General features: G+C 39.8%; 1 protein-coding gene across 2 annotated transcripts in view; it reads right to left on the minus strand.

Moving 5' to 3' along the window:
- The window catches only part of TMEM65 (transmembrane protein 65), a 45,272-nt gene extending 20,020 nt beyond the window's left edge, over nt 1–25,252 (minus strand). Inside the window, exons 1-3 of one of the 2 annotated variants that reach the window (XM_066379450.1) lie at nt 24,436–25,252; nt 8,628–8,708; nt 198–242 (exon numbers count right to left, since the gene is read on the minus strand). In XM_066379450.1, the coding sequence (XP_066235547.1) occupies nt 198–242; nt 8,628–8,708; nt 24,436–24,739 (430 nt within the window). In that variant the 5' untranslated portion in view covers nt 24,740–25,252. The remainder of the gene's footprint in view (nt 1–197; nt 243–8,627; nt 8,709–24,435) is intronic. The other variant, XM_066379451.1, reaches the window with a different exon arrangement.
- Between the last annotated feature and the right edge of the window lie 243 nt (nt 25,253–25,495).

The raw sequence follows: 25,495 nt of genomic DNA on the forward strand, positions 1-25,495 counted from the left end.
AATATTAGAAATGCCAGAATATTGTGATATGTCATTAACAAAGTTTATAAACTTTTTGCTTCGGCTTAATAAATAGGATAACCCACTCTATCTGGAAAGATTTAATTTATTGACTCTTTTGTACTATCAATGAATGATATAGTTATTTCAAGTCCAAAAGACAAAGGCACAATATTTAACAATTATAGATCCATTACCATATCTCAGCTGTCCTGGGGTGGGTGGTGGAGCTTCCAATTTTTCTAAAGGGGAAAAAAAGGTTGTGGGCAAGAATTAGTTACTGTAGCATGATTTCTTTTTTATTACAGTGAAGAAAACACCAGTAGACTTATAAAATGGGAAATTATCGGACTTTATTCCTAAATTATCTTTTGGATAATGGGCCAAAGTTATCCATAGAGAAAATTTAGTTGGTATAGATTAAATACAAGGCTACAAACCAAAACTGAACTTTAGTTACAAGCCTGCCACTGACTCTATAACCCTGAATAAATAATTTGTTTTTGTTTTTTTAAGTCCTTGCAGCTATATAGTAAGCCTGTTTACATTAATTACAGCTTTAAAAACTTCAAAAATATAGTTACCCTTCTTTAAGATGGCAACGCTAGATGACTTAAGAAATGCAAGTACACATAAATATTAATAGTGGCAAAAATAATATTCAAATAGACCTAGATGTCCTTCAAAAATAGAAAACTTCTACTTTTAAAGCAATGTATTATGATTGTGTTCTGTTCCTTAATTAGTCTCCCTTGAAAATATACTAAATATTTTGAGTTTTGAAACCTATACTACTGGATAATATAGAATATTCTATACAGTAAAATGACCTACAACAGTGGGATCTTATTCAATAAGTAAAAATATACTATTTATGCTTGACCAGGCAGTGGCAAAGTGGATAGAGTGTCAGCCTGGGATGCTGAGGACCCAGCCCAGGATGCTGGAAACCCTGAGGTCACTGGCTTGAGCATAGGATCACAGATATGACCCCAAGGTTGCTGGCTTGAGCAAGGGGTTACTGGCTTGGCTGGAGCCCCCACCTCCCTCCAACAGGTACATATGAGAAAGCAATCAATGAACAACTAAGTTGCCAGATGCTTCTCACCTCTCTCCCTTCCTGTCTGTCTGCCCCTATCTGTCCCTCTCTCTGTCACTAATATATACATATACATATATACACACACACACACAAACACACAATTTATAATATGTCATAATAAACACACAGTTTTCCCAAGTATATATAGCAAAGCAAGTAAGAATCTTCAAAGTCATCATTAAATGTAAAAATTAACAATGACTACAAAAAAGCAACCCACCTAATCTTGTAATAATAACTATGTCACCACTGTACAGGTACGAGAATAAGCTATGGGAAAATGGCAGAGAATTCTATCTTCTTCATCCTCATCCAATCCCACAGACTTAATTGATAACCTATGGAGAAGAACCCACACCATGGATTGCTCTGCTCTAAAGATTTAATACCATCAGATTTTCCTAGGAAACATAGAACAGACTAGATACACATTTTCTAAAATACTTATTTATAATCTACAACAACAGAAGAACTAAAAAACTTAGTTTAAAAAATAAAAAGCAAATAAATCTTCATTTATAAGCTATATTTAAAAGGAGACTTAATCATTTGTAAATGTTATTTTATTAGAAAAGCATATAGTATCATATGGCTTTATAACAAGAAATACACTAAAACCTGCAGTTAAATCAATTATTGTATCAATATTATTCAGAAAGTTCTAAGAATTCAAGTTTAAGATTTATCTCTTTTAGCAATGTTAAACCTGACCAGTGGTAGCACAATGGATAAAATATCAAATGCTGAGGTCGCTGGTTTGAAACCCCGGGCTTGCTCGGGCAAGGCACATATGAGAAGCAGCTGCTACAAGTTGATGCTTCCCATTTCTCCCCCCCTTTCTCTTCCTCTCTCCTCTCTGTAAAGTCAAGAAGTAAAATCTTCAATAAAATTAAAAAACATTTTTTTAAAAGAAAGGGGAAATTCATATTAGGAAGAGAAAGACAGAATAATGAGAAACAAAAAAATGTAAGAAAAACAAGCGAGGAAAAAAATGCAGATTTAAAACAAATTTTGGACAATATAGTTTATTTTCCCATAAAAGTTCTACCAGAAATATATGCTCTTCTTAACTTAAAAAAGAGAGGGAGATTTGTTTAAGGGCGCCTCAGAGAAGGTCTTAGAGACTCCCTAGATCTGGGCGAATGAGTTGCTGGGAAATGGTTTTCTTCAGTCCCTCTACTATTTCTTTGTTGATTAACTATATAGTGGTCTAAACTTGCCACCTTTCCATCAGACTCCATTGTGCTCACAGATACCTCCCAATCAACAGTCCAATGCTAAGCACTATGGGAAAGTGAGAGGAATAGAAATGCCCTCCAGCTGTGCCAGAGGTTCCCAGGTTTTGCTGTAGGACACATGTCTAAAGGGGTCTGTATCTGAGGCCATGCTCTAAAAGTTTATTTTAAAATAAAGTAAATTCCTGACCAACTGTTTATCATTATTTAACCTAAAATGGCATCCGGTGAAAGAGGAAATTGGCAAAGTGTAGCCTCTAATAAGCTGAATTCCAGTTATTCAGGATCTCTTTTTCTTTTTCTCATAATAACAGCTTTTTGATTGGTAAGATTAAGGAGCAGCTTTTCCTAGTACATACATTTGGGACAGTAATCATGCCATCTCTGTATGACCATTATAAAGTTCACCTTTGCTTTGATCCTGAAAACACTGTTAGGTTTTACTAAAATGTTTCAGAATACATCATAACTAAAATGTAACATATACTGAAATATTTTTATTCAAATAGAATTTATTAATGCTATAAACACACTAAAATTTACCCTTTATACTAGTGCTGAGAATCAAGTAGAATATTCTTTTAAAGTTGTACCTCTCAGATATATATAACAGGCAAGTTTCAGAACGGACTCCCTGGGAAAGCACCACGGCCGGCAACCTAGCCACGCAATGCTCTGTGCCTGACTGCACTCTTCAGTCGGACGGCTGGCTGCAGTACTAATCCACTGTCAGAATCTCACAGATTAGACAAGCCACATATATACAGACACATGCATACATATCATTCACATATAAATATTTATTTATAATTACCATATTAAAAGGATGAGATAGAGAGTTTGTTTTTTTAACGTAAGAGGAATTTTTAAGTAAAAATTAAAAACTGCATTTAAAATACTAAACTTCTTTGGCTTATCTAAAGTTACGTTATACTTTTCAATTAGAAAGGATCTACATGATCCTTGTAGAAAGTGAATAAAATTCAGAAAAAAATTAAAACTACCTATAACTTCTCAGAAATAAACACTTTGATATATTACCCTTCAATTTTTTTCTAGAGATGTTACTATATTTTCATGTTTTCAGAATGCAGTTAAACTGTCATTAAAACAGAATCCTTGCAAAACATTTCCAAGCCTAAATCAACTGCCAAATTATTTTAGTTGGCAAAAGATTCCAATACAACAAATAGGTAGGGCAGTCTGAGAAGATCATTATGAGATTTAACCTATGTATCTCTCCTCAATTATATTGCCCTGTAGAGTAACTTTTTAAAACAATCTTTAGTCCAATATTAACAAGTCTTTCTTGTTATTTTTTAGGATAAGCTATCTATGCCTGATGTGTTTTTTAAATAAGCTACTCTACTAAGAGATATATCTTAAATTTAAAATCAAAATACTTTGGTAGAAGGAATATAAGTTGAACACCTACAGTATCGACATTTTAGTTTCCATTATAAAACAAAACATAATTACAGTGATGATGCTAGAAATTATAATGAAGTCCTTTGGTATATAGAGCAAGTTCTATTATATTTTATAATAGGGTCTATAATCTGTCATTTTCATTGTTCAACATTCTACTAAACTCAACCATACTTTGTAAGTTATAAATCCACACTTGAAACAAACAAACAAAATCTGAAAAACAAGTCTTGTTTTCTCTTACACTTTCATGACAATAATGATTCTAAATGTGGTAATTTATTTCAGTTTGTTACCATGGACATACACATCAATCTAAGATCACAAATCAAGGGAAAAATTCAAAAGCATTTATAACAGATTTAGTAAGTACAAAGCAACTTCACCCAGAATGACACAGAAGGAACAGTTTAGTGCACACACTGTGCCTTTCATTACAAAAAACTAAATACTCTTTACCCAATTACTTTCTGATTTTGACCACCTAATAATTGCTCCAGGTCCCACTCGAGCTTGTCCCCAATAATGTATAGGAGTAGATGTGGCTACACAAATCACTATTTGGCCTAATAAAAGATTTATAGAAAGGACAGATGAAACTACTATGTGTCAGCAACAATTTGGGGGCTATATTTCTGAACATTATAAATAACTGCTTAGACTTTTAATAGAACCAGAAGATCCAATGGATAAGGTAAAATTTACAATAAATATATAACATTAAAAACTACAAACTTAAAGTGCAAACCATGCTATGTGCAAAATAATTTAAGCAATGCCAAAAAAAAAAAACAAAAAAAAAAACCAAACATGCACCAAAAAGGGTTTATGAAGCTACACAGCAATATTTTTTAAAATAAACAAATTAATAAGGCTAAAAAATATAAAAACTGACATTCAAAAATGAAAATACTCTTTAGAAAACAGCAAGGAACTTAACTTTTTTAATTAGTTCATTTCAATTAATAGGGTTTGTCTTTTAAAATAAAGGCTATAATTATAAAAGGATTTTAAAGTTATTTTTAAAAATATATATGCTTTAGGCCCTGGCCAGTTGGCTCAGCGGTAGAGCATCGGCCTGGCGTGAGGGGGACCCCGGTTCGATTCCCGGCCAGGGCACACAGGAGAGGCGCCCATCTGCTTCTCCACCCCTCCCCCTCTCTCTCTGTCTCTCTCTTCCCCTCCCGCAGCCGAGGCTCCATTGGAGCAAAGATGGCCCGGGCGCTGGGGATGGCTCCTTGGCCTCTGCCCCAGGCGCTAGAGTGGCTCTGGTCACAACAGAGTGACATCCCGGAGGGGCAGAGCGTCGTCCCCTGGTGGGCGTGCCGGGTGGATCCCGGTTGGGAGCATGCGGGAGTCTGTCTGACTGTCTCTCCCCGTTTCCAGCTTCAGAAATTTAAAAAAAAAAAAAAAAAAATCAATAAATAGTTTATATATATATATATATATATATATATATATATATATATATATATATATATATATATATGCGCTTTAGCCCTGGCAAGTGGCACAGTGGATAGGGTATCATCCCAGAGTGCCCAGGTTGCTGGTTTGATCCCAGGATCATGCACTTGATCCCGGAGTCACCAGTGGGAGCCCGAGTCAGGGCACATATGAGAAGCAATCAATGGCACAACTAAGTAGAACAATGAATTGATGCTTCTTTCTTTCTTTTCTTTTCTTTTTCTTTCTTTCTCTTTCTTTCTTCCTCTCTCTCTCTCTCTCTCTCTCTCTCCCTCCCTCCCTCCCTCTCTCTTCCTCCCTTTTCTTCTCTCCCTCTCCCCTTCCTTCAGAGAAAAAAAATTAAAATAGTATTTATATGCTTTAGCCAAGACACCCCAAAAAAGAATGAGTAGCATTTAAAGGTTCCTACACATTATGTAATAAAGAAATTTCTACATAGATCACATAATATTTTTACCCCATTAACCTTCTGTGGTATGTATCATGTGACCTGAGGCTTCATTGCAACCTAGGCTCCTATCCAGCTTACTTAATGGTGAATAACCAGTTCCTGGGCTGAGGCAGACCAGTGGCTTAACAGTTGAGAACACCAGTTGTCCAAGTAGTAATGATGAGGAAGGTGATAGTGCAAAATGAATCTTCATCTTAGGAACCTCATTAATATACTAACCTGTTCATTGTTTACCTCTGACTTAAGAAACAGTAAATACTAGAGGTATAATTTATTTCTCTTATTGTGATCATTTCATGGATTTTTTTTTTTTGGATAATCAAACATACTATTGATTAGTGGTTGCTTACATGTCTAATTTGTGTACTTGGGACAATTATATATACTACTTAAAGAGGCTATATTCCTTCCCTTCTTTTATGCCAAAGGAAGATAAAAAATAGTAATAATTACTATATATAATAATATGTCTTTTTAAAAAAGATTCAGATCTTAAAACAACAGTACAACTTTTAGAAAACTGATCTTGTGCAAAAGAAACAAAAAAATAAAATAAGATCATGTTATTAGGTATAGAGACAATATTATAATGTTAAACTAAGTTGAGAAAATCATTTAACTATGGATTATGTATTATATTTTAGGTGGAAAGCTTAAAGTAAGCTAGGAAAAAATTATAACTCATTCTGGAACATTTTAAGTGATAGATATAACTGTGTGTATGTTTACATAGGTCCCCAGAAGATACTCATTTTAAAATAAAATTGCTTTATACTGGGAATGAATAGAGATTTTTCAGTCAATTCATTACCTTTTTCCCTTTGGATTATTCTCCAAATAAATTATTTTCCATAGGAGGTGAGCTGTGAAAGGGATCCTTAGAGACCATCTGCCAGTGGTTCTCAACATGAGGTGTGGTATGTCACCCTACAAGATGCTTGGAGATGCAGGGATGTTTTTGGGCGTGATAATGATTGAGAAATGCTATGGGCATTAGGAATTCTAAACATCCTACAATGCACAAGAGAGCCCTTTATAATGAGGAATTATCCAGCCCAAATGCCAGTAGTATGCCCACTGAGAAATACTGACTTGATTCTGCACTTTGATGCAGCCACTTAAGCACAGAGATGTTAAGTGACTTACTCAAAGACACAAAGCTGGATCTAAAACTTAGGTTCTCATTCTCTCATTCTATATCTCTTTCAATAATTAAATTCTCAATGGAAAGAGATAGAAGAACCAAGACTCAATTGTATATAAATATGTAAAAGCACTGTCAAACCACTGGGCATGAATCAATATTTGAAATTAAAATAAAACTGCAATTCACTAAAATATTTTAAAAATAAATTAAAAACAAATAAAATTAAAATATAATAAATACAATCTTATTTTGTTCTAAAAAAGAAATAAAACTGCAATTAACTAGAATTTTTAAATTCATCAAAAATAAAAGGAGGAAATCAACTGATTTGTCATGGTTACCAAAGAAAACCTTTTCTCAGAAGATGATCACTGACAGGCGCGTCCTGGCATCAGTTCAGTTACTGCTCAGCAGCTCCTTACCTTCTTGTGATTGTATCTGCCATCACCCTTAGGTAAGTATCATTCCTTTTCCCCTGCATTGTTCTAAAACTGAGGGCTATCTAAACAATCTTCAGAACAATTCAAAATAAAAACTTCACTCTTCAAAAGACCTTTCATTAAATGTTTAACTTCTACATACAAGCTGCAATTAAATTTTTAAAATTACATTAGAACGAGTAAAGTATACGAGGAAAATTTTGCAGACATACTAATATGTTAATATGTCCATGTACATAGTGTGCACACACACACTATATGTCTCTGTAGTTCTCCGAAGTTCTCCCAGTTTGGCTTTTGCTTGACACTATATACATGGGTGGGCAAAAGTAGGTTTATAGTTGTGAGCATGTGAAACAAAATTTATTCCTGAATTATTATTTATTTAACTTGCATGTTTTTTTCCAAACAACTGCAAACCTACTTTTGCTCACCCCTTTATAAACCTACAAAAACTAAGTTATATTTACTCTTTATTCTTCTAAAATTTCAATAGGGCCATAAAACATTTCTGATTCCTTTTCATATACTGTTATACTTCTTAGGCAATCTATATTTAATAGTAATAAAAATAAAATAGGAACAGAGAGATATTTATTTTTATACCTCCTTCCCTCCCTCCTTCATCTCCATCTCTCTTTCTCTCTCTCTCTCTCTCACACACACACACACTCTCTCTCTCAATACAATTCCCCCCTACCACCACCACTACAGCATTCAACATAAATTAGGTAGCAAACTGTATGGAGGCTGAATCTAAAAAAAATTCGTGAATGGCCTTAAAATGAAATTATATAATGCTTTTAAATTATTCAAAGATATATTTTGTAATCTATTTTCCTGAAGCTCAGTTACTTAAATACAGTTTCTCTTTACAGTATTCTGAAGGTTTCCCTGTGTGATCCTTTTTTCCTACTCAATCATCCTAAAGAAATTAATAATCTGTTGCTTTTTTCCCTAATTTTCCTTTTTTTGTTTGTGTGTATGTTTTTCTTTTCCTTTTGTTTTTTTTAAATGCTTCTTATGTGTCCCTTGCCAGGATTATTGCGACAATTTAAAAAATACACTGTTGAAATACAATTAAATATAAGTGATGTGTCTTTTGTTAAGGTCATAAATTTAATCCTTTTGTTAATTAAGCATGCAATTATTATTTCATCATATCCACAAAGTCTAGGATTAGATAGTAAAAAATACTTTGTAGGCAGTCTAAAACAATGATGCAAAAAAAAAAAAAAATCATTATTATAACTAAAGCATGCTATTTCAAACCAGCAAGAAGTTCTGCCAAATAGATGCTTTGCTATTTGCAATAAACATCTAAGGAACAATCAATACTGTTAAGATTGTACTATACCCAAACTATCAGGGGCCTCTGCTGATGGTACCTTCTTCGCTGACTTCACAATGGCAATCTCAGGTTTGGGATATCTGCATGCTAAAAATATTTTAAAATCAAAATGTATTCAAACAATAAAGTAAATTAAATATGTGCAAATAAAAAGTGTATATGAAATTTTGAAGTGAAGCATGCTGGAATATAGGCAGTCCCCACTTTGCACAGTAGTGTGGGGCCATTAAAACGACAATGCAAGCTGAAACTGTGCAAAATCTTAATAACCAATGGAGGAAATTACAATTGTTCTGTGATCTTTTATATTTTTTTCAAACATTAAAAGCTCTCTCATAAGAAAAAAAGGTCTGGCCCTGGCCGATGGCTAAGTGATAGAACGTCGGCCCAGCATATGAATATCACAGGTTCAAATCCTGGACAAGGCACACAAGAGAAGCAACCACCTGCCTCTCCACCTCTGCCCCTCCCCCTTCTCTCTCACTCTCTCTTCTCCTCCCATAGCCATGGCTTGACTGGTTTGAGCGCATCAGGCCCATGAGCTGAGGATGGCTCTGTGGAGCCTTCACCTCAGGCACTAAAAATAGCTGGTGGCAAGCATGGCCCCAGATGGCCAGAGCATCGGCCCCGAGATAGAGGTTACTGGGTGGATCCCAGTCGGGGTGCATGCAGGAGTCTGTCTCTCTATTTCCCCTACTGTCACTTGGAAAAGAAGGGGGGGGAAAAAAGAGGAAAAAACAATAGGTTTGCAACTATGTATGGTGATGGATGTTAACTAGATGTATTGTGGTGATCATTTTGCAATATACACAAATATCAAATCATTATCTTGCACATTTGAAATATAGTGTGTCAATTATACCACAATAAAAAGATTTTTAAATTTTTCTACTGACAGTTACAACTATAAAAGAAAATTTTGAAATAGTATAACTAATGTTTATTCAGTATACCATAATTTAAAATACTAGAAATGCTGATAAAGTTTTATTCTTTGTAAAAAAAACACACGACCAAAAGTAGTTTCAACAGTGTAGTATTCTTCTGCTCATCATATAACACAATATGGAGCAAGCATCACATTTTATCCTTTGTATTTTCAATGTCATAAAATATCTCTGAGAGTTCTTTAGCGTGACGTTTGAACCAGAACCAGAGTCACTTCTTGAACATGCTCATCCTTTTCACCACAACCTCCTCACTTCTGTCTGTAACAGGTTCACCTTCTCCAGGCTCTCCTCGCTGCACTTCTGCAGTCTTCCAAATGGCAGCAGTTCAAGGCAGTGTCAACATTCTCCCATCCTGGAGAACTGGCTCAGCAGAAGAATGCAGCCTCACCCAAAGCCCTGCGCCCCGCCCCAGGCAGTCCACAGCCAATAGCTCATTTTCACAGAGGCAGAAGCCCAGACCTCTCACTCAACTCCGGACAACTCTGAAGGGTCATTCTATCGCTAGAACTTCCACAGGGTCAGGTGAAGTTTCCATTTAGACTGTATCACTTTACTTCTACCTCCCTCTGCCCAAACCTTCCTCTTCCCCTCCTTCCTAAGGTAAGGATTCCAACAGCACTCCCCAATAAATTTCTTACATCCTAAAGGAATTAATAATCTTTGTTGCTTTTTTTGTTTTGTTTTTCTTGTTAAACTTTCTTTGTTTGTGTGGTTTTTTGTTTGTTTGGTTTTGGTTTTGTCCTTGTCACAGAGACGGCTTCCCAAGGAACGTGACAGAAGTAACATATTCTCAATGACTAAGGGGGGCTGGGGGGTACTTACTGCACTATACTTAAAACTCTTCTATAATTTCGAGATTGCTTCAAAACTTAAAAAATATTATAAAGTGGGGAAAACACAATTACAATAAAAAGTTCTCTTTGTATAGCTATAAAATCAGTGTTGACAATTCACATTTTTTATAATGTCTTTAAGAAAGTCCTTTGAGCAGAAAAAAAAAAATGCTCGGATAATGTTTTTCAAACCATAACATCTTTCTCACACACAAATGCAAAGTTTGCCAGCTCACTCAAGGTGCCACATCTTACGTTATCACTTTCACATCTGTTTGCTGTTTCCTTCCACAACTCAAGCATGCCTGAGTTTATCTATGCGACCTCACCTCTTTCCCACCTTAAAACCAAAAACAAAACCATTACTCAGAATATGGTCCCTGGACGTGAAGCATTGAAATCACTAAACTTGTTAGAAATGCAAATCTCAGGTCCCACCTCCAACCTACCGAGAAACAGAATCTGCATCTCAATCAGATCCCGGATGACTGTTCTACTTTGCACTGTGGTGTGTAGATAGCTACAAAGAACACTGTCACCACCCTAACAGTGAAATGAAGTCACATAATCTTCAAACTCATGACTTATTTCGAACTGAACTCATAAGAGAACTGAAGTCACCGAGCACTTCCCTGGCCTAAACGGAAAGAGGCAGGCACCTGCAGGGACAGAGGGGGGATGTCAACACTTGCTTACGTGAGGTCGATGCAAGCAGACACCCTAAGAAGGGTACAGTTAGACCAGTACGGGAGCACGTGCGGCAGAGTGTGGGCTGGCACGACAGTGAGAAGGGGCAAGCATACACATAAACTGGGGCAGTCCGCACTTTCTGGAAGAGCCCTTCACCAGAAATCCCACCAGACACAAAAAAAAAATGGTAAGAGAGGGGATCTTTAAGTGTCTATTTTATTGCAGACCTTCAGTAGTGGAAAAGCGGACGTGCAGAATGGACATGAAACTCTACTTGAATCCTTTTTCAGTCTCTCCTATGAGTCAAAAACCTTCATCTGTGAGAAGGGCAAAAATACTATCAGGTAGTATGACCCACCATCCAGGGAATATCTCAGGTTAGCATTGAAAGTCCCGTATCCCAGGAGAAGAAAAGAGGAGTTGCCAATCATCTTGATTTCTATAAGCTTCTTATCAAAGCAAATGAAAAGATCTTCCCTGCTAAACAGCCTGCATATATTCTTCACAATGCTGCTAAAAGGGGGTGTGATTTGCTCACCTGTAATATTATATTTTTCTCTGATGAACTAGAATTCTACACAGGACTGTCTGTAACAAGAGATGAGTATGCTAATAACAAATATTTAAAATAAGTTCAGATTTCTAACCTAGGAGTAAAGAGCCAATCTCAGTGGTACTCAAGCTACTATAGTAGTACTATCCAAAGTTCCCTTTGAAGAGCTGAATTGCTCTTATTGATACTCCCTCCTTAGCTGACTAAAATCTGGCTTCTTCCCACACAGTTCTTATAAAACTGCTTCTGACAAAGACATCAGTCTCTTTCGTGTTATTAAATCCTATGTGCCTTCTTTTTTTCCTCCCAGTCTTCCCCTTACTATGTAAGGCATCAAATCATTCGCATTCTGTCTTTTCTACTTAGCTTTCGAAATACACTATTATTTTTCCTGTCTTTGTGGACACTCCTCTTCAGTTTCCTTCCAGTTCTGGTTCTTCTTCCTCTTCCCTTCCAAAAAACACTGGTGTTTCTGAGTTCTCTCCTGGATCCTCTTCTCCATCTATATACAACAGCTGACACCCACACTTACCTCTTTAGCCTAAACTTCCTATGAGTTTCAGATTTATGTTATAAGCGCACATGCACACACACACACACACACACACACACACACACACACACACATTACCCAATATCTCCATTCACATTCACAAAGGTATTTTAAACATGGCATGTCCAAACTTGACATTTTAATTTCCACCCCCCACAATCTATTTTTCCCCAGACTTCAACCTTACAGTTAACAGGACCATCTGTTAATCACTAGTGAGAAACCTAAATCCTCATTTTCTATTTTCTTTCCCTTAATAACCTGCCCCTTTGTAACCATTAGCAAGTCCCATCAGTTCACTCTCAAATAAATAATGCCCTGAATCCATCTCCTTTTCTCCACCCCCACGGCCACCCTGTCTAAGCCACCATCATCCCCGGCCGTCTGAGACTACTGGAACAGCTTCCTAAGTGGTCTCCCAGCTTAAGCATGTGCACCGTCAATCAGTTCCATTCGCAGCCCAAGTGCTCTTTAAATCCCATGACTTCACTCCCATGTTTAACCCTCAAGTGGCTTCCCTAAGGATTACCTGGAAAGGCCTTGACCAGTCTGGCTTCTGCCAACCTGCTCATCTCACTCCCCACTCCATAGGTGCTTTCTGTCCCTACACTACGCCAAGTCCACTCCCATCTCAGGTTCTGCTATTTCCTTTTCCTTCTTCTCACAATGCTCTTCCTACAGCTGACTGAACGACTTCAATCCTTTCTTTTCAGCTTAAACATTACCTGTACAAAGGCCTTCCCAGATCACCTAATCTAACCTGTCATTCTGTTTATTCTACAACCACAGTCTACACCTATTTTATTTACTATGTCACTCATATCTTTCCTCTCTAGAAAGTGTAAGCTTCATGAGAGTATCATGGCGATTACCATATTTCCTCATGTATAAGACACTCCATATATAAGACACACCTTAATTTGAGGGCCTGAAATTTGGGGAAAAAAATAAATTACATAATTATTGAACTCAAGTTTTATTCATCATGGAATTCATACAACTCATCACAGTCAAAACTCCCATCCATTAGCTTGTCCTCATCTGTGTCTGATGATGAATCCCAGTCTTCATATATTGCCTTGTCCTAAGTTCCATCTATGGCATTTGAAATGCCACACTTCTTAAATGTAAGTTTAAAAAAAAAAAAATCTACAACCACTGTAAAGACGCACCCAGTTGTTAAGACACCCAAATTTTTCAGAAAAAGATGCATCTTATATGTAAGGGAATACAGTAATTTTCTGATGTACCTCTAGCAGTGACTGTTATGTAGTTTGGGGAGTAACAAATATTTGTTAAGTAAACAAATTTTCAAAGTTTGGAAAGCTTTTCTATGAATTGTAAGTTAGATATTTTTTATAAAGCTCATTCAAAAATTAAAGGTTAGAAATTCATGACAGGAGTCCCAAATACTAGTTTTCTGACCTTTCCAAATTCCTCAAACAATTTATAAACTTTTTTTTTGCACAGTGATTTTACTGATTTCCCTTATTTTCAAAGTAACAATGTCATATTTGCTTTTGTATTGAATGTTGTATGTTGTACAAACATACAAAAAATAGACTAAGATATGTGACTTCCACTGAGCATTTGAAGTGTAACTTATTTCCCCAACATGTATTGAAAGCTCCAGGTATAAATATCAAGGAAAATGTAATAAGAAGAACAGGGATTTTAGAGTTAAACAAAGTCATGTTAAAAACTCTACTCTGCCACCCAGTTGCAGGATCTTGGGAAACTTCTCTAAGCCTCAGTTTCTTAATCTATAGAATAGAGATCATTCCTCCCTTCTCTAAGAGAAATAAAATAATTACATAAAAACTGAGTGTAATATGTTGACACATAGCAATAGTTAATAATTGCTAAGTGATTATAGTGAAGATGGTGTTAGCAGCTGCAGAATGTCTTCTATAAAAAAACGAACCAGGCCCTGGCCAGTTGGCTCAGTGGTGGAGCATCGGCCTGGCGTGCAGGGGTCCCAGGTTCGATTCCCGGCCAGGGCACACAGGAGAAGCGCCCATCTGCTTCTCTACCCCTCCCCCTCTCCTTCCTCTCTGTCTCTCTCTTCCCCTACCACAGCAAGGCTCCACTGGAGCAAAGATGGCCCGGGCGCTGGGGATGGTACCTTGGCCTCTGCCCCAGGCGCTAGAGTGGCTCTGGTTGCGACAGAGCGACACCTTGGAGGGGCAGAGCATCGCCCCCTGGTGGGCAGAGCGTCGCCCCCTGGTGGGTGTGCCAGGTGGATCCTGGTCGGGCGCATGCGGGAGTCTGTCTCTCCCCGTTTCCAGCTTCAGAAAAATACAAAAAAAAAAAAAACCACGAAAAAAAAAACGAACCATTTTACAATAGAAATTCAGAGGTTGTGTTATAAAATCCCAGCTGTATTTTAAAGTACAATTTTTTTAGTAATACAGTGTACTAAATAATCTCTAAAACTCAGAAAGAAAACAGAAAACCTAAACTAAACCAAGTAAGAACATTCTAATAAAAATTTCCCTGAAGCTTTAAGGTCCAAAAATAGTAATACCTCAGTTAATTGGGTGCTTACAACAATGATTCTTCGTACAGCTACCACCCCGATTATTAGCAAAAGTCCTCACAAGATTTTCAATATGAAATCTGAAGAGTTAAAGATCAATAACAATGCGATAGATGCAACTGGCTAGCTGGAAAGACAAAGGGGGGAGGGGTCTATGACCTTGAAATGTGTATCAGGATTAAACCCTATTGAGAAGCATAGGGAGATCAAAACCATAATGATAACGAAAGAAAAAGAAAAAACACTATGGAAGAGTGACAAAGAGCAGACATCAGAAATAATAGCCTGACCAGGCGGTGGCGCAGTGGATAGAGCGACGGACTGGGATGTGGAAGACCAGGTTCAAGACCCTGAGGTCGCCATCTTGGGCGCGGGCTCATCTGGTTGGAGCAAAACTCACCAGCTTGGACCCAAGGTCACTGGCTTGAGCAAGGGGTTACTTGGTCTGCTGCAGCCCCACAGTCAAGGCACATATGAGAAAGCAATCAATGAACAACTAAGGTGTCACAACAAAAAACTAATAATTGATGCTTCTCATCTCTCTGCATTCCTGTCTGTCCCTATCTATCCCTCTCTCTGACTCTCTGTCTCTTTAAAAAAAAAAAAGAAAGAAATAATAACAGAGATGCCAAGAAACAGACCTCCTTACACAGCAGAAAAGAGTTTACCACAACCACAAGGGATGAATGAAAATAAGGTTGAACAGTCTGTGGGCACTGGTGGGTGGGGGAGGGGTATGATAAGCCCAGCACATTTCACTACCACTCCAACAGGATCCAAAAAACCTGCCAACTGAAATGGCACAGTATTCTAGCACGTGGTATGATGACTAGTATGTCTACAAATAGAATTAGCCCCAAAGAAAATTACTGTATTAAAATACAGTATATAAGGGCTCTGTCATCTAATAGAAGCTAAATTGTGCTCATTATTCTTTTACTAAGAAAGAGAAAAATGAGGTATGCTAATGTGCTTCCAACAAAAGCTATCAAAGTCAATGTTTCAGAGTTTAAGAGGAATGATATCTTGTGACCTGCAAAGTCCTTTATCTCTCATTTACCAGATGGTGTGAGGTAACTGAGCTACTATATTTTAACATCCAACTTCTTGTTTTTAATGTGGATGTTTTCATTAACTTTAAGCACACATCAACCTATATGTCAAAGATAAGTGGAGAGTCCAATAAATCTACATACTAATTAATTCAGAATTTAAGAAAAATGCTAATAAAATCTTCATTCAGGGATTTGGTCTCTATCTGTTCCAGTTAGCTTTACACTGACATGCCAAAGAAAACCAAAGTGTGGTTACCCAAACTCAGCACTACTTTTAGAAAAAAATGAAACTATTAATGGTTCAATATCAGGTCATTCCTAGTATTTAAGATCATCAATTATCTTTAATTGCAACTGACCTTCTAGTTGACACTATAAATTGCAGACTTTATATTATTTCGGTTTTCCTATCCACAAATTTGTTTATAAAAATGTCCTTGTCATGATTAATGTAAAAAGGTAGCAGTAAGTGACTACTGAGATGAACACCACCAAATAATTACTGGTGAATTAGACACTATAGCAAGTTTAACTTTTTCCTAAGTGTCTAATATTTAGAATTTAGTCAAGAACTTAGCTGTAAAGAGACATCACAGTCAAGAAAAACAATGGTCACAAAGCTCATTTATTTAATAAAGAGATGAGGAGTTTGATAGGGATGTAAGGAGTTGCTCTTCTGTCCTTACCCAGAGACAAATAAATGTAAAATAAAGCAATGAGCTAAAAGCAAAGAGAATACAGTGATAATAGCAAGTATCAATGTATGATGGAAGAGAAGGTAAGAAAAGGCAGCCCTGGCCAGTTGGCTCAGCGGTAGAGCGTCGGCCTGGCGTGTGGGGGACCTGGGTTCGATTCCTGGCCAGGGCACATAGGAGAAGCGCCCATTTGCTTCTCCACCCCCCCCCTCCTTCCTCTCTGTCTCTCTCTTCCCCTCCCGCAGCCAAGGCTCCATTGGAGCAAAGATGGCCCGGGCGCTGGGGATGGCTCCTTGGCCTCTGCCCCAGGCGCTAGAGTGGCTCTGGTCGCGGCAGAGCAACGCCCCGGAGAGGCAGAGCATCGCCCCTGGTGGGCGTGCCGGGTGGATCCCGGTCGGGCGCATGCGGGAGTCTGTCTGACTGTCTCTCCCCGTTTCCAGCTTCAGGAAAAAAAAAAAAAAAAGAAAAGGCAGAGAACGGAAGAAGAAACAGCCTCAGCATTTCATATAAAGCAATGGCTCTCAACCAAGACAATTTTGCTACCCTCCTCCTCTTCCCCATCCCTTATCTTCTCTACGGCATATCTGGCAATTTCTAGAAACATTTTTGGTTGATAGAATTGGGGATGAGGTTGGTAGGAGGTGCCTCTATCACCTAGCAGGTAGAGGACAGGGATGCCACTAAATATCCCCTGTGGAAGATAGCTCCCACTACAAAGAATTATCCAGCACAAAATGTCAATAGTGCCAATGTTGAGAAATCCTGACATGGAGGAAAAAGTCCCATATAGTTCAATATGTAAAAGTAATCACTGTATTAGCACTCAGCATAAGAACTAATGCTCAATTTCTAAAACAAACTACTGTATAACCTAATATGGTAATGGTATGCATTGACAGAGAAAGATGCAATACAAGATTTGTAACAGAGCCTGACCAGGCGGTGCTGCAGTGGATAGAGCGTCAGACTGGGGTGCGTAGAATCCAAGTTCGAGACCCCAAGGTTGCCGGCTTGAGCGTGAGCTCATCTGGTTTGAGCAAGGCTCACCAGCTTGAGCCCAAGGTCGCTGGCTCGAGCAAGGGGTCCCTCGGTCTGCTGAAGGCCCGTCCGTGGTCAAGGCACATATGAGAAATCAATCAATGAACAACTAAGGAACCACAACGAAGAATTGATGTTTCTCATCTCTCTCCCTTCCTGTCTGTCCCTATCTGTCCCTCTCTCTGACTCTCTCTCTCAACAAAAACAAAACAAAACAAAACAAAACAAAAAAAAGATTTGTAACAGAAATGATTCATTTTTTAAAATGTACTGATAGAAAGGAACAAATGATAACTATTAGGTATGGTAGTAACATGGAATACCTCCTCCTAATTTACCTTCCCTTGAACACAGACTGGCCTCAGTGACTTGCTCAACCAATAACATGCAACAGAAATGACATTCTGGCACTTCCAAAGCTGGGTCATAACAAATTGGGTGGGAGGTTGAATAAAGGCCACCAAATATGTCCACATCCTAATTCTCCAACCTGTAAATATGTTACCTTACATGGCAAAGGAGATTCTGCAGGTGTAATTAAATTAAGGCTTTTGAGAGAGTCCAATTATCCAGGTAGGCCCTAAATATTCTCACAGGGGTCCTCAAAGGTGGCAGCAAAAAAAAACAACAATGAAGGAGATGATGTGACAATTGAAAGCAGAGATTAGAGTGATGTGACCAGGAACTAAGGAATGACAAGAGTTGGAACAGACAAGGAACAGCTTCTTCTGTGGAGCCTCCAGAAGGATAGAATTCTGTTGGCACTATTATTTTAGCCCCTTAAGTTTCATTTTGGAATTCAAACCTCCAGAACACTAAGACAATAAATTTGTGTTGCTTTCAACCACTAAATTTGTGGTAATTTGTTATAGCAGCAATGTAAAACTAATACAAAGCCTAACCTGGCAGTGGCGCAGTAGAGAGAGCATCGGACTGGGACACGGAGGACCCAGGTTCGAAACACTGAGGTTGCCAACTTGAGCGTGGGCTCATCCGACTTGAGCACGAGTTCACCAGCTTGAGCGAGGAGTCGCTGGCTTGAGCGTGGGATTATAGACATGACCCCATGGTCACTGGCTTGAGCTCTAAGGCCACTGGCTTGAACAAGGGGTCACTTGCTCTGCTGTAGCCACCCCACCCCTACCCCCTGGTCAAGGCACACATGAGAAAGCAATCACTGAACAATTAAGGAGCTGCAACGAAGAACTGATGCTTCTCATCTCTCTCCCTTCCTGTCTGTCTGTCCCTATCGGTCCCTCTCTCTGACTTTCTCAGTCAAAAAAATAAATAAATAAAAGGAGTAAAAGGAGCCTGGCCAGGCGGTGGTGCAGTGGATGGCGTGTCGGACTGGGATGCCGAGGACCCTGGTTCGAGACCCCGAGGTCACTGGCTTGAGTGCGGGCTCATCTGGTTTGAGCAAAAAGCTCACCAGCTTGGACCCAAGGTCACTGGCTCGAGCAAGGGGTTACTTGGTCTGCTGAAGGCCCGCGGTCAGGGCACATATGAGAAAGCAATCAACGAACAACTAAGGTGTCGCAATGCGCAACGAAAAACTAATAATTGATGCTTCTCATCTCTCCGTTCCTTTCTGTCCCAGTCTATCCCTCTCTCTGACTCTCTGTCTCTGTCTCTGTAAAAAAAAAAAAAAGGAAAATAAAAATAAAAAACGAATACGGTCTTAAGCTTCTATCTAGCCCTCTTGGAACATTTGCTCTGGGAGTCTTGGTCAATCATCCAGCTATTACAGCATCCTGAGACTGTTGTACTGGGGAGATCACATGCACCTACTCTGGTCAGCCATTCCACTGGAGCTCAGCCTTCCAGCCAGCCATCTCCACCAAAGGGCCAGACATGAATGAAATTCTCTTGGACCCTGTAACCAGCCCATTTTCCAGCTGAAGTTTATAGAGTGACCTTCATAGACACCGCATGAAACAAATGAATCACCTAGCTGAGCCCTGACTATACTCCTCAACCACAAAATCAAGATATAATAGAAATTGTTTTAAATCACACCTAACTCCGGACATCAAGTTTTATGTAAGTGATGATTAAAAACTGTTAAATAGCATATATTCATTGTATAATGGAAAAGAGAAATCTTAGTTGTTATCTGTTATCTACTAACAGTAATCCCTAGTAATAGGGGGTCACTCCAATATACCCAGTAACTGAAGTATTCAGAGTTAAGCTTGTGGGAATATACTGTTATAATTAGGTTCTTTCCATATTGGTAAATAATTGTAGCAAAGCTTCATTTAACTTTTCTCGGCCCAACATATAGAAGCTCTCAGCTTATTAGATATCTCTCACTCCTCCTGACTCAATTCACACTTCAGACCCTCATCTTGGCTCTTGTCCACTGGCTGGATCTGGTTGGGGCTACACTTCCCTTATTCCTTTTCCTGTTTCAACCAAGGCACTGAAATATCTTCATTCACATATCTTAATTGGGAGTAGGAAATGTTTTACCCCACCCTCTTTCTTATTCTCTTTGAGCAAAAGCAAATTTCTCTCCAGTTCATCCCGGAAGTTAGTAGTTTAACAGAGTTGCTACTTTCTCACATAACCCATAACAATAGGCTGAGAAAAACGGAGATACTCTCCTTAACAGTCCAATATCCCTAGCAGATCAGAGCTTCATGAAAAGTCTTGTTTTTAAATATTCTATGTAACCACTTTAATATCAGCTTTTTACCTAATGCTATATGACAAGTTCTCAGAATGAAACTCCTCATCCTACCTTAAATAATTACAAAAGTGAAAAGGTGAGGAACAACCAGACTATAGTTTAGCATTGCACGGTGTGTCTATGTGGATGTAGATGAATGGTAAAAAGCAACCTAAATGTACACAGTTACCACTCACACAGTGAAACAGAAAAATGCAAGCTGATTAAAATCTGACACTGGTAGGAAAACTGCTCTGTGCACCTCAATATATCTACTTGTTACATATAAAAAGAATCTCATTTTAAAAATACCTTCAGTACACATTTAACAAAAATATATCCTAAGCTCCTTTTTTTCAAATCAAATCTTTTATTGTGCGTCCCCAAAAGCCAACTCTTATCTCTCTATGTAATTATCTGATAAACATTAATTACAATACCTTAAATAACTGTGGAAGGCAGACTCTAAGATGTCCCCCAGAGACTTCTTCTACCAGCTGGTTTTAAACCCTGTATAATATCCTCCTATGATGTACCAGGGCAAAAGAGATGGAATATCTGCTCTGAGATTGAGTAATAAAAGGTTGTGGCTTCCAGCTTAGACTCTGTCATCACCTGTTCTGGAGGAAGCCAACTGCCACATCTGGAGAGCACTTAGGCAGCCCTGGGGGAGGCCTGCAAGGCAGGCCAACAGCCATGTGAGCGAGCGTTCTTGGGAATGGGTGCTCCAGCCTCCGTTAAGATTCCAAATGATGCAGCCCCAGCTGAAACTTTGACTACAACTTCACAAAAGACCCTGAGTCAGAACTTCTTACTAAGCTGCTCCAGGATTCCTGATCCTCAGATTCTTGCTCCTTGAGACAATACATGTATGTTTCTTTTAAGCCATTATGTTTCAGGGTAATTTGTAATACAGCAATGTACCTATCACTAATACAATGAGCAATACCATTGCCCACCCTTTAAAAACCAAACTGCTATACATTTGACCCTCAGTATCTGTGGATTCTGCATCTGAGGGTTCAACCAACCACAGATCAAAAACATTCAGAAAAAAAGTTATGTGTTGCTGACATGTACAAAGTAGACAGGCCTAGGATGGGTGCATCTGTACTGAACATGTATAGAGTTTTCTTCTTGTCATTATTCCCTAAACAATACAGTATAACAACTATTTACTCAGCATTTACATTGTATTAGATGTTATAAGTAATCTAGGGAGGATTTAAAGTATACAGGGATGATGTGCAGAGGTCGTATATAAAGTAAGCCATTTTATATAAGGGACTTTGAGTGTCCACAGATTTTGGTATCCAAGTGGGGTCCTAGAACCAGTTTTTATATAGTAAATAAAAATAGAAACTGTAATTGCAAAAAGCTGGAGGCAAATTTGTTTTAATATCCTGGCTAAAATTAAAAGGCAACTATAGTAATAGCTTGCCAGCCCTACTTGTAAAAGCAATATACTAACAATGTATATACTATCAGGAGAATATGAACTGTTTCTGGAAGAAGATCAGGTTGAGTGGGCAAGCTGATAACACATCAACTTTTTTAAAATTAGGGAGGAAATCAGTTTGTTACTTAAAAATCACAATATCCTATGTAGCTATTATAAGACAACCCACAAAGTAGTCCTTATCGATTATAAATTTATTCTAATGCTTTATCTTGTCACAGGCTATATCACATGCTGACTGATAAACACATAAGCAAGATAAGGGCAAAGGTATCAAATTTCAGCAGTAGATTCCACTGACTTATCAAAGCATGTTTGGCTTTTTTCCTTAATGTTTCCACACAAAGTCCCAAACACTTCATTAGATCATACAAGCAACCTTTCCAAGAACACATAAGATTTCCTACAATAAGAATAAGCCCTTTAAACAGAATTTATTTCATTCAAAAAAATGCAGTAAGTACACACATTTAATATATGAGCTGGGTATTTAAAAACATTCAAAAGCAACAAAAGAAAAACATAGGAAATTTTCATTTGAGAAAAGAAATGTTGATTTCAGCAATGGAATGAGCTGTCTTCCTTTGCAACATAAAACCCTCTTTACCTTAAATGATTAATAAATAAGTAATTTATTAGTGATGATGCCAGGTATTTCTATAGTAACTATATGTGTTAATATTGAAAACAACAAGGAACATTAAGACTGTCATAAAAATTAAAGGAGCAGCACTTTGGTTCAAGTGTCATTTGAACCACAGGGCAATAATTTAGTCATCAACACTGGCAAAAATAATTGATTTAAACTCTTAAGTTCTTCAATTTATAAATAGGAGATAAGCATTTGACTGCCACACTGTTTCCTATATCCTTACCTGTTTATCTTGAACAAAGAGGACAAATCACTAACTCCTCTCTCATATAACTTACATACTTATTAAGTATAATTGATGCTAACTGATCTCCATTGACTGAAGTTTACAGGTCCCTTCCAGCATACTTAAAGCCACAATGAATTTAAAAATAGTATCTTCATTGGAAAATGTAGTATCCCTATTGCTATGTGCAATAAGCATGAAGTAAAATTTAACCAGGATGTGCTTTTTCAAGAACTAAATTACATTAATAGGGCCCTCTAATCTTGTAGCAATGGTAATGCAGAATTTCCAAGAAATTATTTAGAAAAGGTCAAATGTGTGTTCTAATAGTCTTGCCCATGGAGAAAGAATCCTAAAACTAATGCATCAGCATATGGGTCTATATTGTTTTTCAAAGAGCCCATTTTCAGACTTGAATATTTTAAAACCACATATTGAGTATAGACATCGCTTACAAAATATGCTAGCATCCGATTATGACTTCATATAACATGATTACACATTTAATAAGTGATTTGATTGCGATGTTACATTTTTCCTCTAAAAGCACTGTGGGTAGACAATGTCTTGAATCATCCAACACTATAAACTACTCCACAATTCCCTGAACTGAGGGGAAAAAAAGTGGTTAAAAAGCACAATTACTAAAAAGTTTCTGAAGAAGTAACACAGATAAGTCATGCTCATATGAGATAGATAAATCTTTCCTCCATTCCTGTGCACAGGCAGAAGAAACACCTTCAAGTGCCTGTGGCAAATCAAATGTCATGTTCCAATTCAATGCGCTGTAAATTTAAGAAATCTATAGAATGCTTAAGTACCTACCAACTTTTTTGGGGGGGAGTAAACTTAATTTTCAAACATATCATAATGTAATCTAAAATAGTAGCAATGTATTTTGTCTGTATTACCATATTTAAATGAAAAATAAATTAAGATTAAATGATTTTATCTTTTGCTCCTTTCACCTTTTCGATATATAAATTTTAAGCTTTTTCAGCTGGACTCAAATTCTGACCTACCAACATTCTGCACTGGTTTTAAAAATATCCTCTTTTAACATGCTGGCTTAAAAATAGCTTTGCTTTTACCGTTCCAGATTACTTTTGAGCAGAAGTCTGCTTTTTCTTGTGGAACCACAGATTCCCAGAAAGAAAGAAAGAAAAAAAAACCTTCTTGTTTACTCCATTCTTTCAAGCTCTGGGGAAACAACAAAAACTGGAGTTTAACTAGCGAAGCACCGAACTTATATGGGCTTGCAAGTGTGTACTGCAGTTGCTGGTTTGATGCATTCTTTCCGTTTCCCAGGGAAATGTTTCCTTTGGCCGCTCAGATTCATACAACTAGACGTGCGTGTGCCAACAAGCTGCCGAGAGCATCTCAGCCTTATGAAGCCACATCCCTTCCTACGGGCACCCATCCATCTTCCTTTCAGAACCATTCAAGAAAGTTTCTTCTTGCCTCGTGGATTTTTAGCACTTTGGAAGGAGGCAAGCATTGCCACCTGCACGGCTTACACGTTCACAAGAAAAACGCATCGAGGACTTAGAGGGCTGGGGAGGCGAGGCACACAGCAAATCAAAACAAAGTCAAGACAGCATCGGTGGGCAATCTGGGCTAAAGCCCGGGCTCCTAAGGCTGGGAGGTCGCGGCCAGGCAGGAGTTGGCCCCGGCTGCCTGGCTCCGTAAGCGCCAGTCCCGCCTGCCCCCCCACCGCCCGGGGACGGTCAGGAGGCGGAAAGTTCCCCCCCTCGGGCGTCCCAGGCGCGGGGCCAGGCGGGCGAGGGGGGTCGGGAGCTGGGGGCGCAGCGGAGGTCCCGGGCCGAGGGCGGCAGGGCTGGCCGGGCAGCGGGGCAGGCAGGGCGCCGGGGCCCCGGGCACGCCCCCGCTCGCCCCTTACCTTGGGCGATGGCGATGGACTCGAAGCGGTGCAGCTCCTTGAGCAGGCAGCTCCTCTCGGTGGAGTGCAGGCTGTAGATGAAGTCGCGCGCGCCCTGCGCCGTGTTCAGCGCCTCCATGGGCTCCTTCTTGGGGTGGGTGCCCAGCCCCCGGGCGCCGCCGGGGGCCCCTCCGGGGAACGCGAGCGCCAGCAGCCCCCGCCCGCAGCAGCACCGGGGCGGCAGGCGGGGCGCGGCGGCGGCGGCCGGGCCCGGCCTCAGGCTGCGCGCGGTCCGGCTCCTCAGCAGCGGCAGCAGCCGGGACATGGCGGGCTGGGGCGCGGGGACCCCCGCGGCGGTCCCGGGGGGCGATCTCTGGCGAGGCGGAGGCTAGAAGGAGCCGGGCTCCGCCGACCCCGCCCCGATGTCCTCCACACGAGCAGCCGAAGCGCCGGGCACCATGCACTCCCCGGGCCCGCACGGCTCCCGCCTCCTCTTCCGTCCCCGTTCCCTTCCGAAAAGCCCGCGGCGGCTCCGGTCCCTCCGATGAGAAAAACTTTATCGGAGGCGATCGGGCCGGGAGAGCTCCTGGAGAGGGCGGGCGGCCGGTGCGGGCGGGCGGGCGGGCGCCTCCCGGCTGGGGAGGAGCGGCGCGGGCGGGCGGGCGGGCGGCTTCGGCGTGGGTTTGTGTCTGTCAGTCGGCCTGTCCGGAGGGATGAGTCAGCCACGCGCCGCCCTCCTCCGGCGCCGCCCTTCTCTCCCGCCGGCTTTCCCACCCTCGAGCCCTCGTTTCCACTCCGAACGCTTCCGCGCCCTCAAAGCGGCCGCGCTCCGTGGCCGCAGCCGCCGCCGCAACCCCTAGCGGCGGTTTGAGGAGTAACAGGGCGGAGCGAAGGGGAGGGGCGGGGCCGCGCAGGCGCAGTCCGCAGGCTTGCGGGCCGCTCTCTCTCCCGTGCCGGGAACGTGCACATGCGTGCTCCGGTGCCGATGCGTGGAGATAGAGGCAGAAAGGGAGCGCAGCCGTTGTGCTGACATCCGTCACTTTTAAGTCCAGCGGGGGAAACGGCGAGGAAGAGCTTTGGA

The sequence above is a fragment of the Saccopteryx leptura genome, chromosome 3 (genome assembly GCF_036850995.1).
Source record: "Saccopteryx leptura isolate mSacLep1 chromosome 3, mSacLep1_pri_phased_curated, whole genome shotgun sequence".
NCBI classification, from domain to species: domain Eukaryota; kingdom Metazoa; phylum Chordata; class Mammalia; order Chiroptera; family Emballonuridae; genus Saccopteryx; species Saccopteryx leptura.